General features: G+C 48.8%; 1 protein-coding gene across 1 annotated transcript in view; it reads right to left on the reverse strand.

Annotated features, from left to right (window-relative positions):
- Positions 1–203: 203 nt before the first annotated feature.
- Positions 204–16,211, reverse strand: part of DTX4 (deltex E3 ubiquitin ligase 4) — a 36,066-nt gene continuing 20,058 nt past the window's right edge. Inside the window, exons 5-9 of the mRNA XM_027114617.1 lie at positions 15,455–15,516; positions 14,380–14,532; positions 12,101–12,262; positions 7,170–7,259; positions 204–4,013 (exon numbers count right to left, since the gene is read on the reverse strand). Of these exons, the coding sequence (XP_026970418.1) occupies positions 3,780–4,013; positions 7,170–7,259; positions 12,101–12,262; positions 14,380–14,532; positions 15,455–15,516 (701 nt within the window). The 3' untranslated portion in view covers positions 204–3,779. The remainder of the gene's footprint in view (positions 4,014–7,169; positions 7,260–12,100; positions 12,263–14,379; positions 14,533–15,454; positions 15,517–16,211) is intronic.

The raw sequence follows: 16,211 nt of genomic DNA on the forward strand, positions 1-16,211 counted from the left end.
CACCCACAGGAAAGCAGAATGAGGGAGTCTGTGGCTTAGTCATCAATTCACTTTACAAATCAGAACCTCCATGAGGGGTTCACAGGCTCCGCTTTCAGAATCCTGCTTTTCTGACCGGCTAGCTCAGGCTGGCATCTGTGGAAACACTAACCACACTCCACAGACGATCAGAAATGGAGACACATTTGGGTGACAAAGGCGGCTTTGCAATTGCATTTTATTTTTGTGATCTCATTAGTATCGAGATGATCAATACTAAACATGTATTTGAAAAACAACAGCCTGTAAACTATTGAAACATACACGATAGTGTAGTCAGGTGAAGGGAACTTTAAGAAGCAAACGTTCATGGCTTTTAAGACGGTATTTCCCCCACAGTTTCACTTACGTACTTCCCCTGTCACATGGTCTGTTCCTTTAGAGGAACAAGAAATCAAGCTAGGTAACTTGGTCAAACGTGTGGGTAGAAAAGATGTGAAAAAATTAGAAAAAGGGACTCTCCCGTTCAGTGGAAGGGCTTGTGGTTGCTTACGGACTTAGGGAGGTCACCCCAATGCCTCACAGGTCGGGGTACTGGTCTACAGAAAGCAGGTTGACGGCAATTTTGAGGTTGTTCATTTACCACTTATTGTTCTGCACTTACACCTCATGAGCACCAGGTGGCGATGTCCTCTCACAGAGCAACACCAAGGACGTCAAAAGACGCTGGTTTCAAACAATGATTTGCGACAGGACATTCACCTGCCCTCTCCCAGACCCACCTTCTCCCCACTCCCCATCAGTGTCAGTGGCCACAAACAAGGAAAGAGGACAGGGTCCTTTCTTGTACCACGCGGGACCTTCCCCTAATCCTCTCATGCCCACAACAGTGCAATACCAGGACGAGCACTTTTGACCAAGTATAAAACCACAGAGAAGTCCAAGCTTTACAAATGGGGGACGAAAACACAAAGGCACACACAACTACACATACACAATTCATCTTTTAAGGGATGAGCATATAACAAGGTTTGTCTCCAATCCCACGTGTCATCCCTGGAGACTCAGGAAGGGAGAAACTAGGCTGCTGGTGCTAAGACCATGAAAGGAAAGGCATGAAATTCCCTGCCCGGGGCAGGGAACACAGCAGGGCTTCCGCTGCGAGAACTTCCTGTGTCAAAGTGATGGACGCACAGGGCCTCTGCTGGAGGGGGTTCTCACCGAACCCGAGACTGTACCTTTCCCGGTTGGCACAAGAGAGAGGGCAAAGGAATGCCTCCCGCCTTGCCTGACACAGTGTTAGGAAGGAAGTTTAAGATTCCTTCTTCTGAGAAGGTCCCACAACTAGAGCAGCATGAGGATGAGGTAGTCCCTATTGAGCATCCTTAGAGAGCAAGAGACACGGGGCGCCGATACCATCAGCGCCCTGTGGGGGAAGGCTTGAAGGTACGAAGATGGACTCTCAAAGGGGTATTGCCCCTGGCACACTGCCTGCCTTACATGTTCCCTGCATCCTCTTTCTGCTCCTGGCCGCCCCCTTCTCCACCCACACCTTCTTCTTCCTGATCCAGGGAAATCAATCTCTCCCCACGGCCCTCTGCCGGTTGTCAAAGCATTCTTCTTTCTTTCCCGTCTCCTACTGCACAGCTCTATCTACCCGCTGACGCTCGGTCTGTTTCCTCATCCCCTGTGGGTGAGGAACCCAGGGGATACTTGACAAGGGTGCTGAATGAAGGTAGGGATGGTACGAGGCGTATAACGTGGCTCATCTCTGGCACGGCGTAGCCTTAGCCTGGCAAAGGGCATGGACGTGACATCAAAAGCTGCAGGGATGTCTCTTCCGTTGAGTTCAGATGTTTCCTTCCCCACTGTGGCAGGAAACTGCCCCATGGTGCGGTGAACTCAGGCCCTGGTCTGCTGGTGAGATAAATGACGGATGAGAGAGACTGGAACTCAGCCAGCAGGAGCCATTCCTCCTGTCAGAGCTCCCTTTGCTGGAGCCGATTAACACCCCTATAGCCATTTGGAAAAGGAGGGGAGCGTGACCCAGAAGCTGGGTGACACCCAGGTGAGCCCACTGGCCGCCCGACGGTCAAAACGCCTGCAGGCGTTTGGAGCAAGCAGCTCGGAGCCCGCTCTCAGAAAAGCTTGGCTTCTGCTTCTAACTTAAATACCAGTTTTGAAGGTTCTTCCGTTTCCACCTTTCTAGCATCGAAAACCTTCCACATACTATGAAATATATATGCATATATATACGTCAAATCCCCAAACGTGAGGTATATAAAATCAAATTAGAATCCAGAGGAACTTCCCCCAAACACGTAGTTCAAAGAACCCACTTTCAAAGGGAGGGTTGGGTTTCCCTTCTTGGTCCCCCTTCTCTCCTCCCTGACACACAATCCCTTCCTTAACGGGAGCTGAAGGGAATGTCAGGGAGGGGCTATACAGGGTCTTGGGACACAACCCAGACGCAGGTTGGACTGGACCCTAACGTGGCCCCAATCCTGCTGGGAATGGGCTAGGGTCTCCCTCACGCTCTGGGTCATCCTGTAATCGACGAGGGAGGTGAGGGGCCCAGCACCACCTCCGGGCTCTGGTTAGCAAATGTGCACGGAGACAGAGTGAAGCCCTTGTCGTCTGGCTCAGATCTCATCTTGAAAGAGATATACAAAGGGGTCAGTCCAGCCCTCACCTTACACATCTTCCCAAGCATAGTTCTGTCTTCTTCTGGGTCCAAGTTGACTATGGGATGGGCTGGCAAAGGGTGAAGCAAGTCAAGGGCTGTTTCATCCCCATCAGAATGGGGGTTTGACATCTTGCAAAACAGAGTGTGAGAACACGACGGGACCCTCCACCAACCTGGCCCAGCAGTGCACACATGCGCACACACGCACATGCACATACACATATATGCACGCACACAGATGGCACAGAGCCCAGCCTGGGCTCCACTCACAGTGACTGGATGAAACTCATGGAATCTTTGAGCCGGTCTGGGATGAGTTGGGAAGAAGGCTATGGGCTCCTCTCCCTGAGGACTGTTCAGATGCTAAGTTGGGTGCAGGCTCGGATCTGATCAGAGAGGGGCTGGAGACATCGTGGGATGCGGCCCCAGAGAGGAACCCCAGAGCCTATCCATCTGTATGCCTCTTTGGACAGGTCAAAGGTGGGAGGAGGAGGGAGGGCCCAGAGAAGCCAGGGCGATGATGAGAGCTGAGCCTGCTCCCGGGAGCCTGTGCCACCCTGACCCTCTTGGCGAGACGTGCTTCCTTGCTGTACACCGAGGCACGGATTTCTGACGTCACAGCAGTTTCGCGGTTCACCACTTTGCCCCCCAGTCTTGCACAGTGAGAGCCCCTCACCTCCAGCGGAGGAGAGAAAAGCAGAAACTCCGCTCTCGAAGCAGAGTGGAAGCAGCAAGAAACCGGCTGAGCCATGAACCTCCGGCTTCACAAGGCCAGGATAAGGAGTGCCCATACCCTAAGTGTGCTGCCCGTGCCCCCTGCTTAGGGGGGTGAGGGGGGTCCCTGCCTTCCCAGCACCGAAAACTCCATGGGAACAGACTGAGGATGGCCCTCATCCCACGTCCCCTTTGCGTTGGATGAGGTTTGTGGATGACACCAACCACCTTATTCATTCTGACTGCTCCCCCCAGCCTGGGGCTGGGAGGGATGGGGGGTGGAGGCAGGACAGGAGGGGAGACAGGGAGTTGGGAGGGCATGGCGCCAACTTCCACCTTGACTCTCCCCACTTCCTGACCTGTGGTCCCATGGCCTCTCCCACCCCAAAGCCCCTCCGGTTCAGTCCTTCTCCTGGGCAGTACTGTCCTCAGAAATTCCCTGGGCAGCCAGTTCAGCCAGCACGTTATCCAGGTAATTGGCATCTGGGTAGCCGTGGCCAGTGAGATTAGAGCCAAACTCTGTCTTGTGATGGACCTCATTCCAGATGACGGTATCTGACTCGCCTGTGGTGCTGGACGTACCGATGGCAAAGATGAGACGGCGATCCCAGGCCACAAGCAGCAGCTTCAGGACCTAAGAGAAAAGGCAGGAGGTCAGAGTCAGGCATTCAGTGGTGGTCAAAGACTATCCCTTGGGAAGTGGAGAGTCCTCCCAAAGGTCCTAGCCCCTCCTGCATCGTGATACCCTAAGTAGCACAGTGACTAGAAAGGGATTTGCAAATGGAGTCAGGGACCTGCAGGTTAAGTCTCGACTCTGTCGTTGACTAACTGTGTGACCGTGGACAAGTTACATCACCTCTCTGAACTTTCATTTCCTTACTTATAAAACGGCAATGGTACACTTTACCCCTGAAGGTTGTGTGCGTAACTTAGGGAGTACTATGTGAAAAGCACTTTCACAGTAGTGTTTGGCACACCTACTCAACAAATGCTAGGTGCGAGCATCATAGCTGCATTTTAAAAGCTGGGATCTAGGCATCCAAGGCACTTATGATCTGAGATCTTCTGAGCTATGCCCTCCCCCACTGCCATCACCACCACCTGAATGTGGTATTAATTGATCCACAGCTAAAGTTGTGGAATATCTCTCCAGGGACATGGTGGAAGCGTTTTGACCTCTTCCAGGCTATTTCATATTTATTTTCTCATCTGATCCTCACAGCCACCCTTTGAGGCAGGTCTGGCAGGTACTAATATTATCTCTGTTTTATAGGTGAGGCTCAGAGAGGTGTTAGGGCTTGCAGAATGTTCTAATTCAGCTGCATTAGAAAAATCTTTGTTAAGATGAATGCCTGACACCCTGACCAGCATGAAGAAGGCACCCGATTAAAATGCACTGGGTTCAAAACTGAATGACTATAACCACGGTGCCAGCTGGAGGTGGGGAATCTTAATAGTAATAAGAGTAGCAGGCTCTGAAACTAAGAGTTACCATTTCCTGAGTGTTTACTTACTAATGCCAGGCACTGGGTCATGTAATGGTTATAATAATTGGCCAACACAGGATACTCATTATCCCTTCTCTGCAGAAGAGGAAACAGGCTCAGAAGACAAAAGATTTGCCTTGGTCACAGCTAGAAAGTGCCAGAGGGGGCCTTGGCTTCAGGACTGCTTGACTTTCCCATCCCTGCTCTCAGTCATGTCTCTGTTGACTCTCAGGTGGGGGTCAGTACAGATTTCATGGAGGAGGCTGCTTCTGAGCTGATCTCAGAGAGAGGGGAGGATATGAGGTATATTAATAGAGTAGGACGTATAGACACTGGAAACACATATCATCCAAGGCATGGATAATTGAGATTGCTGCCACCACGCTGGGCATGTTACAAACGCGACCTTCATTTAATTCTTACAACATCCTGTCCGTACAGCTAGAAGCGATCACCATTCTTTTATAGATTAAGTCAACTTCACGTCAGTTCCCACAGCTGGTAAATGGCAGAACTAGGATTTGAACCCAGGCTCGTCTGGCTCCAAAGCCCATGCTCTTATTACTTTGCTCTGCAAAGGAGCCCAAGGTTAGCATCGGGGAACGGCAGACAGGAGGGATAAGGGTGAGGAATTGGCGAGAGGGGACCCACACTGTAGTAGGTCTTGTATATCAAGCAGAGAAGATTGTCCTTGTGAAGAAGGAAGGGAAAGCCATCCTAACAATTTTGTATTGTTTTCTCTCGCTTTATTTCAGTTAAGCAAGGAGAGTGATGCCAGAAACTGTGTTTCAGGATTACTATTCTGGTGACAGATAGCTAGGTTGGCGGTGGCAGGATTAGAAAAGGATTCAAGCGGTTTGGAGGGCAGTGCAGGGAGAAATGTGTGGTTCAGAGCCAGAGTCCGAGATGTTCATGTGTCCAGTTTGGTCCCAGGGATGCAGAGTATGTCATTAACATGAAGAGGGAGGCCTGGCAGAGGAGCAGCTCTAGGCAAGAGGATTCTAATTTTAACTGCAGGACTTGATGGTGGAGACGTTTAGCCAGCTTTAGCCAGCAGTTGGAGCTGTAGATCTCGAGCGTAGAGACGTGGCTGTTCAGGGCGAACAGGTATCAGGACTGGCCCTGCCTCCTAATCTGGGGACACTGAACTGGGCACCTCTTCAGGATGATATGATTCTCTTATGGTCCCGAACTATCTGATTCTTCCCCTCTGAGAGACTATAGCCACACTTTTTGCTATGAGCCACACTCTTTGCCAAGGGGCCTCCCTGTAGGCAGGGCACCAGCTCCTTGTCTGGCTTGTCCGTGACTTGCTGGGGCCTATGGAAGGTGAGTGGGAGTAACAAGCTTCCAGGAGCAGCTTTAATGGGATTGTACACTCCTGCTTGGATTCTCTCTTGGGAATCTGCCTCATTCCATGGGAAGGGGATGGACCACGGAAGGGCTGCTCCTTTGACCTGGATTCCAGAACAGGAAGCCACGTGGAGCAGATGAAAGCTGACCCACAGCAGCAACTGAGACACAGCCACTCACATGCAAAGTACATGAGAAATAAACAGTGGTTGAAGGAAGCCACTGAGATTTAGGGGTTGTTTGTTACGCAGCGTGACCTAGAGAAAGCTAACAAAGGCACACCTCTTGTTCAATAAATCAACGGTTCTTTTCACTTTTGAGATCAGGGAATGTTTTGAAAATCCAATGATTTTCTGGCCTTATCCACAGGAAAATGAACATGAAATTTTAATTCTAATTTTAGAGTTCATAGAACCGCTGAGGCCTCACCGAGAATCACTAAGAATCCAGAAACCCAGTGATTTTTCCCTCTACTCTTTCGGGGAAAATCAAAGTATTCATTAAAAAATAAATAAGCAAATAAAATTCCACAAATTAAGATCCCTGCCCCAGAGCAGTGCTTCTCAAGGTTTAATATGCTGTCAGATCACTTGGGATCTTGTTAAAATGAAGTAGGTCCTAAGGTTCTGCATTTATATCAGACTCTTAGGTCTTGTCACTGGTGCTGGTCCCAGGATCTGCCATTAGACAGCAAAGCTCTAGAGGAAGGATCCTAAAATAGAGGAATTATTGCCAGTAAAATCCAGGAGAGGAAAAAGCCAAAAGCCCAGGCCCCACCACCCTGCAAAAATAAAATTCTAAACATATCCATCCTACCTCTAGTTGACTTGACTACGACTTTACTACATGGGCATCTAGAGTTACAAGAGACCCAGTTCTGTTTAGGGAGCAAACTTGAGGCCCTAAGAGACAAGAAAATTCCCCAGCCCTTCGCTGAAACCTGCTCTCACCTTTCTCCCTTTCTCGCTGTCTGGAAGGTAACAGTGTCGTGGGAAGCCACGGGCGCTGAAACTTTTCCCAGGATTTGGGTGTTCTGGCCCCTGAAAGCAAAAAAAAAAAAGAGAGCAAGGAGCATTTTTCAGAATCTTTTGGATGCAGGGGGTGCAGGCTGTGATTGATTCAAGTAATGATGAATACTAATGGCCGCAGAGTCTAGACAGAGAACAGACCCAAACAGCGGTGGGAGTAGCGGTTTAACACATACTCGAGTTCTTGGACCTGCTCTGGATGCAGAGCTGCTGCCTCCCAGCTGTGTTAGCTGGAGCTGCTCTTCCTCGGGGTGTTAATTCCCCACCCCTTAAATAAGGAAGATGTGGGCCGTTATGAATGTTAAGGCGCACGTTCAGAGCTCAGCAGCTGTTTATCACCCTCATCATCATCTATTCTGGCTCTTTTGTTTTACAAAAGAGGAACACTGCAGCCCCAGAGGTTAAATGACTTCCGTTATGGTAATGGCTTTGCCAAAACGTAAGCCCAGGTTTCCTGAAGCGTACTCTGGACTTTTTTAACCTCTAAACTACTCAGGATAACATAAGTGCCTGTGAGCTTTGAGCCAAGAACCATGCAATCAGAATCATCTGAATGATTCTTGGGGATTTTCTCCTTGGTCCCCATGGGTTTTGGTTTGTTGTATTATTTAACAATATACGTTGGCATATTCACGACTAAAACTCTTCTGACGTTGCAACTGTCATCATCCAATACCCCTATTAAGCAAGCGGTCTCAAGCCACCAGGTGAGAAAGAAACGGAAGCAGAAGTTAGCCAAAAACAAGGCTTCCTTATCAGGGTTCAGATTGGTCTGCAGGTCCCTTTGAGAAGCTCATGAAAAATGAGGGATTTTCTCCCAGTAACAATGCACATATTTTCCCCCTACACACAATGTTTGTCTATAATTTCTGAGCGCCCCTGGCCCCCCTCAGAGTCTGTGAAACCCTGTTTTAAAATCCCTTCTAGATGAAGCCAATATAATATTGATAATTCCACACAGCTCCTGGTACAAGCTCTCACACCGTAGATCAGTAACCGTACACTGGCTGAACAAACGAATGAGCGGGTGAATGCAGGAATGAATGAATGAGTGACAAAACTTCAAGAAAACACAGATTTTCCATTTTCTCTTACTATGGACGACAGTTCCAAAATGATTTAAAAATTATGGGATTAAAACAATCTTTTCTAATAGTGTGTTCAGGATCAGGCATGATTTTGCAAACTGAACAGCATGACGAGTACAGTGGAGTCTCAGAGAAGGGAAAGATCACAGAAAACGGAAAGAGGCAACAGTGTCTTCTGGGAGACGTGGGACTTGAAGGTTCTGAATTTGACATTCTTATGAAGTCACATTTACAACATTCCCACGGCCACGGCTGTTTCTAAGCCAGGCTGGACAACTGATGGCCGATTCTCACCACGGTTCTGCCCACTCCTCTCCTGCCCGGGACTTGCCTGTTATGCGGCCAACACAGACACCTGCTTGGCCAGCCCAGCAAGGCTGTGTGCTCCCCGCACGGTGCTAAGCTCAGCAGTCACGACTCTGCCTTGGTCCCGCTCAGAGTTTCTCCCCCAGAGAATCATCGTCTGCAGGGAAGGCAGAGCTTACAGGGCCTCACTCCTCATGAAAGCCCAAGCTGTGTGGCCCCTGGGGTCTCCAGGAAGGGACTTTGCCCTGAGGGTTCTCCTACCGACTCTCACGGGTGGTCTACGGAACGGCTGCAAGGACAGTGCATGGATGCATTTCCTTTGACACAAGCTTGGGCTTTCCTAGGGGAGCCATGGCACCTCCAGAGGCAGCAGGCGGGCACCTCTACACCCTAGTGCAGGCTCCCCGTTCTTTGGTCCTGGAGTCCGGGAACAAAGAACATCCTCCAAAGTGGGTGCCCCACCCCAACTTTGCCCACGTCAGTCTGTCCTACTTCCCCCCGAGGCCATTGGCTGTTTCTCGGGACTCCCGTACTCTCATTCTTGGCCCTATTATACCCTCCCTGGCAGCCCTAGAATCAACCCAGAAGTCTCACTTGCCCTCACATCCAACCATATCTCCCTGGTCCCGGCCCCTCCCTTTTTCATGACTGGAAGCTAAATTATCACAGTGGTCTCCTAACTGGTCTGTCAGGTCACCCCCGACTCTTTTGCCAGACTGGCCTTCCTAAAGCAGCTTCCCAATCACACGACTTTCCATAATCCTAACCAACGCCCGACCACCTTGAGGGACGCCCCGCCACCAGCCTGTCAAGGAGAACCCACAGCCTTCACCCTGGTGTTGAAGGCCTCCTGACCTGGCCACAGTCCCCCTTCTCTGCCCGCTCTCTCACATCCTCCTTACTCCCTCCTCCTGTCACCTACTTTGGCAAATCTTAACCCAAATTAAACTCTTCCTTATGGGCCTTCCACACCCCCTCTTTCTCTCCCTTGGCAACTCTGTTGTGTCCTCCAACTAAAAACACTCTCCTCCATTTCTTCATGTCTTTCCTCTACTAGTGAGTACCCTGCCCCCAGAAAGTCTCCTCCAACCCTCCCAGACGGACAGATGTAGGCCTTCTTCCTTACCCTGACATGTAAGATACTCATTAATGATGGAGATCAGGTACTGAGCACCTTGGTTCTGTACCCTGGACCACAATATGCACATATAAACATGATCACCCATCTTTACAAAACCCCCGCACATTAGCTTCCCGGATGTGCAGATAAAGCAACAGGGCTCAGGAAGGTCAAGTGGTCAAGGTCCCCAAATCACCAGCTCAGGAGGAATCAGCCAGGAATTGGAAGCCAGGTCCTGTCAGACTCTGAAGCCCTGTGTTGTCTGTCCGTCCTGCTTCCCACAGCTTGTATCAGTGGCGCACATCAGTGTTTACTCTATAGTTTAGTGATGTGTATCTATTTCTGCCTGACTGGTTGATACGTCCTTCAAAGAAGAACCATGTTTTTTAATTCAATTTTTTACAGACTATTACATCTCCCTTTTTATTTCTTCCTTATGTCACTAGAAGGGGGACTTCAGGGAAGCAAGGACTGTGTCTGTTTAGCTCACCATTCTTTCTCTAGCATCTAGAACACGTCTGGTCCCCTGTCCACACTCAAATGTGTGTTAAACAAAAGACAAAATGGAGGAAGGCAAGGAGGAAGGAGGAAAGGAAGGTAAACTAATAAATATTTGTTAAACAAATGAATCCAGTGAACACCCTAAACATTTAGGAAAAGCTTCAACGTGTGAAGGAAGGGACACGTTTGTGTTTACTGCCAGGAAAGTTGTTCAATTTGTTCCTTAGGGCTGTCTTTTGAAGAATCACAAGAAATGTCCACAAAAGTCAAGGACTATCTATCGAATTACAAACGCAAATACCATTTGACAAAAAAAAAAAAATCCACTTCTAGAAAATTATTCTACAGATATACTCACATGCGTGCAGGGTTATTCATGACAGCATTTTGTTGTAACAAAAGATTGGAAACAATCCATACGCCCATCAAATGGAGATGGCTGAATATAAATTATGGTACATTTATACAAGGGACGATTATGCAAAGCTAAGAAAGAATGTGGAAGTTCTCTCTATACTGACATGGAAAGATCTACAGACTATATTGTTCATTGAAAATGCAGGGTGCGTCCACGTCCTGGCTATTGTAAATAGTGTTGCAATGAACATTGTGGTACATGTGGGAAGCAGCAACATAGGGAGATCAGCTCGGTGCTTCCACGACCTAGAGGGGTGGGCTGGGGAGGATGGGAGGGAGGCTCAAGAGGGAGGGGACATAGGGACATGTGTATGCATACGGCTGATTCACTTCGTTGTACGACAGAAACTAGCACAGCATTGTGAAGCAGTTATACTCCAATAAAGATCTATAAAAAAAAGAAAGAGAGTGCAGGGTGCAGAGCAATATGTCTGATATGTCACCCTTTGTGTGAAGATGGGAGGAGTGGATGAAATCTTTGTTGCAAATGCACAAAGAACCCTGAAAGGATTCATAAGAAAGTGAGAACAGTGGCAGAGAGTCGGGGAGGGTGAGACTGGGTAGATGGGGGACCAGAGTGGGAAGGAGACTTTTCATAGCATAACATTGTCTTAGCAGCTCTGGCTGCTATAAGAAAATAACATAAACTGGGTGGTTTGTAAACAACAGAAGTTCATTTTTCACAGTTCTAGAGTCTGGGAAGTTCCAGATCAAGGTGTCGGCCGATTCAGTGTCTGGTGAGACACCACCACATAAATTGTTTTGTTTCACAGGTTCACAGCTGGAGAGGAATTGGCCTCAGAATGAATTCTACCTTGAGTCTCACCCTATCTAATGCAGATGATATTTAGATAAGACTTTGGACTGAAACTTTAAAGTGGGTGCTGGAATGTGTTAAGACTTGGGGGCTATTGGGATGGAATGAATGTATTTTGTGTGCAGGAAGGACATGAATTTGGGGAAGCCACGGGTGGAGAGCTGTAGACTGAAAGTCTGGGTCCCCCCCCCATAAATTATTATGTTGAAATCTAATCCCCAATGTGATGGTATTAGGAGGTGTGTGGGGTCCCTTGGTGGGTGATTAGGTTATGAAGGTGAAGCCATCACGAATGGGATCAGTATCCTTATAAAAGAGACGCCAGAGAGGTTGCTCGTCCCTTCTGCCACGTGAGGACACAGTAAGAAGACGGTGTACAAACCAGGAGGCGGGCTGCCACCAGACACTGAATCTGCTGGCATCTCAACCTTGAACTTCTCAGCCTCCGGAACAGTGAGAAATAAAGTTCTGTTGTTTAAAAGTCATCCAGTCTGTGGGTTTTTTTGTTTTTTTGTTACAGTAGCTTGAATGGACTGAAGACAAACATTTACCTGCAAACATTTGAACTTTAAATGATAAAAGCCAGTGGCTAAGGTGGGCTCACCTGAATGCCAGGCGGGATGCTGTAGATGATTCGGATGGTCTTGCAGTCTGGGTGGCCAGGCAGAGAGTGGGGAATGAGGTGGTACTCCATCTTCCCTGGAGGCTGGGTACCTGTCTTCACCCCATAAATGGTCTTACAGGTTGGACACTGCAAACTCCCATCCTGAAGAGACAAGGTCAGAATAGGAAACAGTTTTAGTAATGACCTTCCCACCCAACCCCAAAAGGTACCAGAGATAAAGGGCTGGGGTCGGGGCAAAATGCACCCAAATGAGTAACAGACCTGAGTTGCCCCCCTGCTTGGCTACTGAGGCCATTGAAAGCTGAAACTTTCTCCAAAATAAGAGGAGGAAACTTCCACACCAACCCCATGCTCCACGCTAAGGGACATGTAAGAGAGACCCCATCCTTCATAAGGAGACCGGACTTTGCCCTGCATCTCAGGACTCTGATGGGGGGATGGTGGGGGACTCGGGGACTCTGGACAGTGACGTGAGGGGTCGTGCTTTCACAGCGGGACCTGGTGACGTGTCTTCTGGAAGGATAGGAGGAGAGCTTGGGAGAGAGCCTGGACAGTAAATCCTGTTCCCAGCTTGCAAAAAGAAAGGGAGTGAGGAGAAGGAAAGCGTGGGCAGGAAACAACGTGTGTACAAAGTGCTGTCACACAGAGGGGACCAGAGCTCTCCAGGACATCCAGATCTCCTTGGGGAAGACTGGGATCCTCTGCGGGGCTATTTAAGGACGTTTCCATTCAAACTCTACTCATTTAAAGGGACAGCTTGTATTCAGGGCAATGGAAGTTACTCCGTGTGATCAAAGGATGGGAATCCAAGGCCAGGGTCCCACTCTCTGTTCTGGCCTTAACTTGCTTCATGACCTTGGATGGATCACTCCATCCAATAAATTCTCTCTGGGCCTTTTCACCCCGCTTCTCCGTAAAGAAGATAAAAACTGCGTGCTTCAAAGTATTAGTGCAAAAGAGAATAAAGGATAGTGTCTTCAACATTTTTGAAGCACCACGGAAATAAACGCAAGAGTCCTAGATTATTCTTGAATACAGTTATCAAAAAAGGGAATACATCTTCTAAGAAACCTCTTTAAACCCAAAATAACCTCTTCAAGTGCCAAATCCCGATGAAACCTTTTGTCTTAGGGTCAGGAAATTGGGCAAGGGATACAGACACACGTCGTTCACGAATAATTGAGCTCTCTGAGACAGAGAGAGATCCCAAGATCGGCCCTTCGGGAATTTCAACCACAGGGCTATATTAGGATGAAGGGCAAAAACATACAGCCATAATACAAAGGAGATACCAATTTGAATAACAATGCTAACAGCACCCTATAAAGTAGGGATTGTTTTATCTCCATTTTCCAGATGGAAAATGAAATGTCCGGGAGGTTGAAAATCTTGCCCAAGGCCATTTGGCCACTGAGCCAGGGTTTGAGCTTAGGTCTGCTGCCTTTACTCTTTTCCCACAGCAAGAGAAGTACAGAGCAGCCTCTGAGAGCCAAACATCTTTTTGGATGAATAAGCGGTTGGAGGATATCACAAAAATCTCAGACTCTGAGGCAATCCAAGCTGGGCCTGGAGAAATGAGTAGAATTCAAATTCATGCAGATGGGGAATGAAGGTTCTTCCAGGCATGGGAGAGAACGTGAGAAAACTCAATGGCTTAGGCATTGTAAGCAGAGAGTTATCATCTGAGGACACTCCCAGATTCCTGGAAACCGGCTCTCTTGGACAAGACAAGCATCACGAACAGCCTTCCCCTCCTCGAACTAGGACCCTAAGGGACTTCCAGTTATACCTTGATAAAATCTTCAGTGCTTTTGAAGGGGCAGTGAAAGGTGTTTTGAAATTGTCCACCGAAAATGAATTGTAACTGAAAATCACTAGCCCTGGAAGAAGGAAGGGTGATGGGAAATCCTTCCATGCCAGTATGACTGGATACTAACCCCTGGCCCATCATCATGGACCACTCCCCCCCGGGACTCTCAGGGACAGAAGTTTACACCTTTCAGACCACCACTCAGTGTGGATACAGGGGGAGAATCGGGTAGCATAGACCAAAAGGAAGGTAAAGACAGATTTTACCAACATCATAATTTCGTGGAAAACTGATCCTGCTGAGAACAACCAAGTTCATCGCTCCTGCTGCCCTGGGATGCCTTTGAGACTCCCCAAACCACCTGCGTGCCACTCCAATACGGCCTCCATGCTCTCGCAGCCCAGGGCCCCCGTGGGAGGTGGCAGCAGCCCAACGGGCTGGCACTAACCTTGTTGCCGTTGTTGTACATGGCGACCAGGCAGTAGATGTGGTAGATGTGGCCGCATCTGGACAGCTTACCCACTAGGTCAGGCTTGACCGTCGGCTGTGGCCCCTTGTAGCCTGAGGGGGCTGTGAGGCGCTCCATACAGATGGTGCAGTCCTGGGGGTGGGAGGGGACAGAGGAAAGAGGACATCAGCTCTCAATCAGCCTAGGAGGTCAAAGCGTCTCCAAGGTGGTTCCCGCGTGACCTCAGAGGTCAGGTGAGCTATTTCTTCTCCTCTTCTAGAAAGCCCACAAACCAGGGTAAACCTGCCTTTGGGAATCTAAATAGAATTCTGCCCTGCTCTGCACCACAGAGAAATTCCTGAAACGATTCCTGGTGGTGGTACATGTTCATTTGGGCTGGCCAACAGAATGATAACCTCCTTGGGGGCTGTGACTGACCGTCCTTCCTTGGTATCCTTCAGTGGCTTGTGGCGGAAGTCAATGCTTGCTGAGAGACTCACTGACAAGCTTTACTTAAATGGAACATCTGTAAAGGAATTGTATTTGAGGCGTCCTGGAGAGGCTGCTGCTTAAATAAGTCTACAGCAGGATTTCTCAACCTTGGCACCCTTGACATTCGGGGCCAGATCATTCTTCGCTGTGGGTGCTGTCCTGGGCCTTCCTGGGCATTGTAGGGAGTTTAGCAGCATCTTGGCCTTTGTCTACTGGATACTATCAGCATCCCCTCTCCCCTCCAGTCACGTAAAATCACCTCTGGTTGAGAACTGCTGGGACATCAAGCCCCTTTTAAAGTCAGTGCCCATAGCTTATCATACTGCCTTTCTTAAATGCAGACTCTCATGTTAAGGCAGTTTAGAATCAGTCAGCAGTTTGCTGGATGGGGAAGTGGGAGAGGTTAAGCTGCAGCTATCGCTCAGGACCATGAACCTGGGAGCCTGGGCGTCCGCTCTGACCAGCTCTGCACCAGTCAGGACTTAAAAAGCAGCTCCTGCCGCATCCTGTGGAAAACTCTAGCAGAGGAGATGCTTGTGGGTGACGGAGAAGGTGAGCCCCGCCCTGTCTCCCCTGCAGTCACCTCGTCTGGCGGATGCCGGACTTTCTGCAGATACTTCTTCAGCACCTCTTCTGGGGTTTTACCTGTGGGGACAAGATATTCAGTGGGCCACCAAGACAAGCTGGATGTGCCAGAGAGAGGGGAGTTGTTAGCCAAGCTCAAAGCAGAAAAGGCAAGCAATTCATTGCGCAATTGGATTTAAGAACTGAAAGGGAACAGAGTGGTAGAAGATGGAGGGAGGTGGTCTGAGGAGGTGGGAGGTGTTCACATCCGCCTTTATCTCCTTAGGTCACTTCCCTGACAGCCCCCTGCCTAATTTCAACAAACCCACTTTTTAACTGACAGAGGTTGAGTGGGTTTCTCTTCCACATCATCGAAGAGCCTGGACCCGCCCAAACGATGCAATGAGATGACAAATGAAAGCACTCTGCATTGCAGCTCTATTTACAATAGCCCAGAGATGGAAACAACCTAAGTGTCCATCATGGGATGAATGGATAAAGAAGATGTGGCACATATATACAACGGAATATTACTCAGCCATAAAAAGAAACGAAATTGAGTTATTTGTAGTGAGGTGGATGGACCTAGAGTCTGTCCTACAGAGTGAAGTAAGTCAGAAAGAGAAAGACAAATACCGTATGCTAACACATATATATGGAATCTAAGAAAAAAAAATGTCATGAAGAACCTAGGGGTAAGACAGGAATAAAGACACAGACCTACTAGAGAATGGACTTGAGGATATGGGGAGGGGGAAGGGTAAGCTGTGACAAAG

The sequence above is a fragment of the Aethalodelphis obliquidens genome, unplaced genomic scaffold (genome assembly GCF_003676395.1).
Source record: "Aethalodelphis obliquidens isolate GAN/ISIS:26980383/991018 unplaced genomic scaffold, ASM367639v1 scaffold14, whole genome shotgun sequence".
NCBI lineage: Eukaryota > Metazoa > Chordata > Mammalia > Artiodactyla > Delphinidae > Aethalodelphis > Aethalodelphis obliquidens.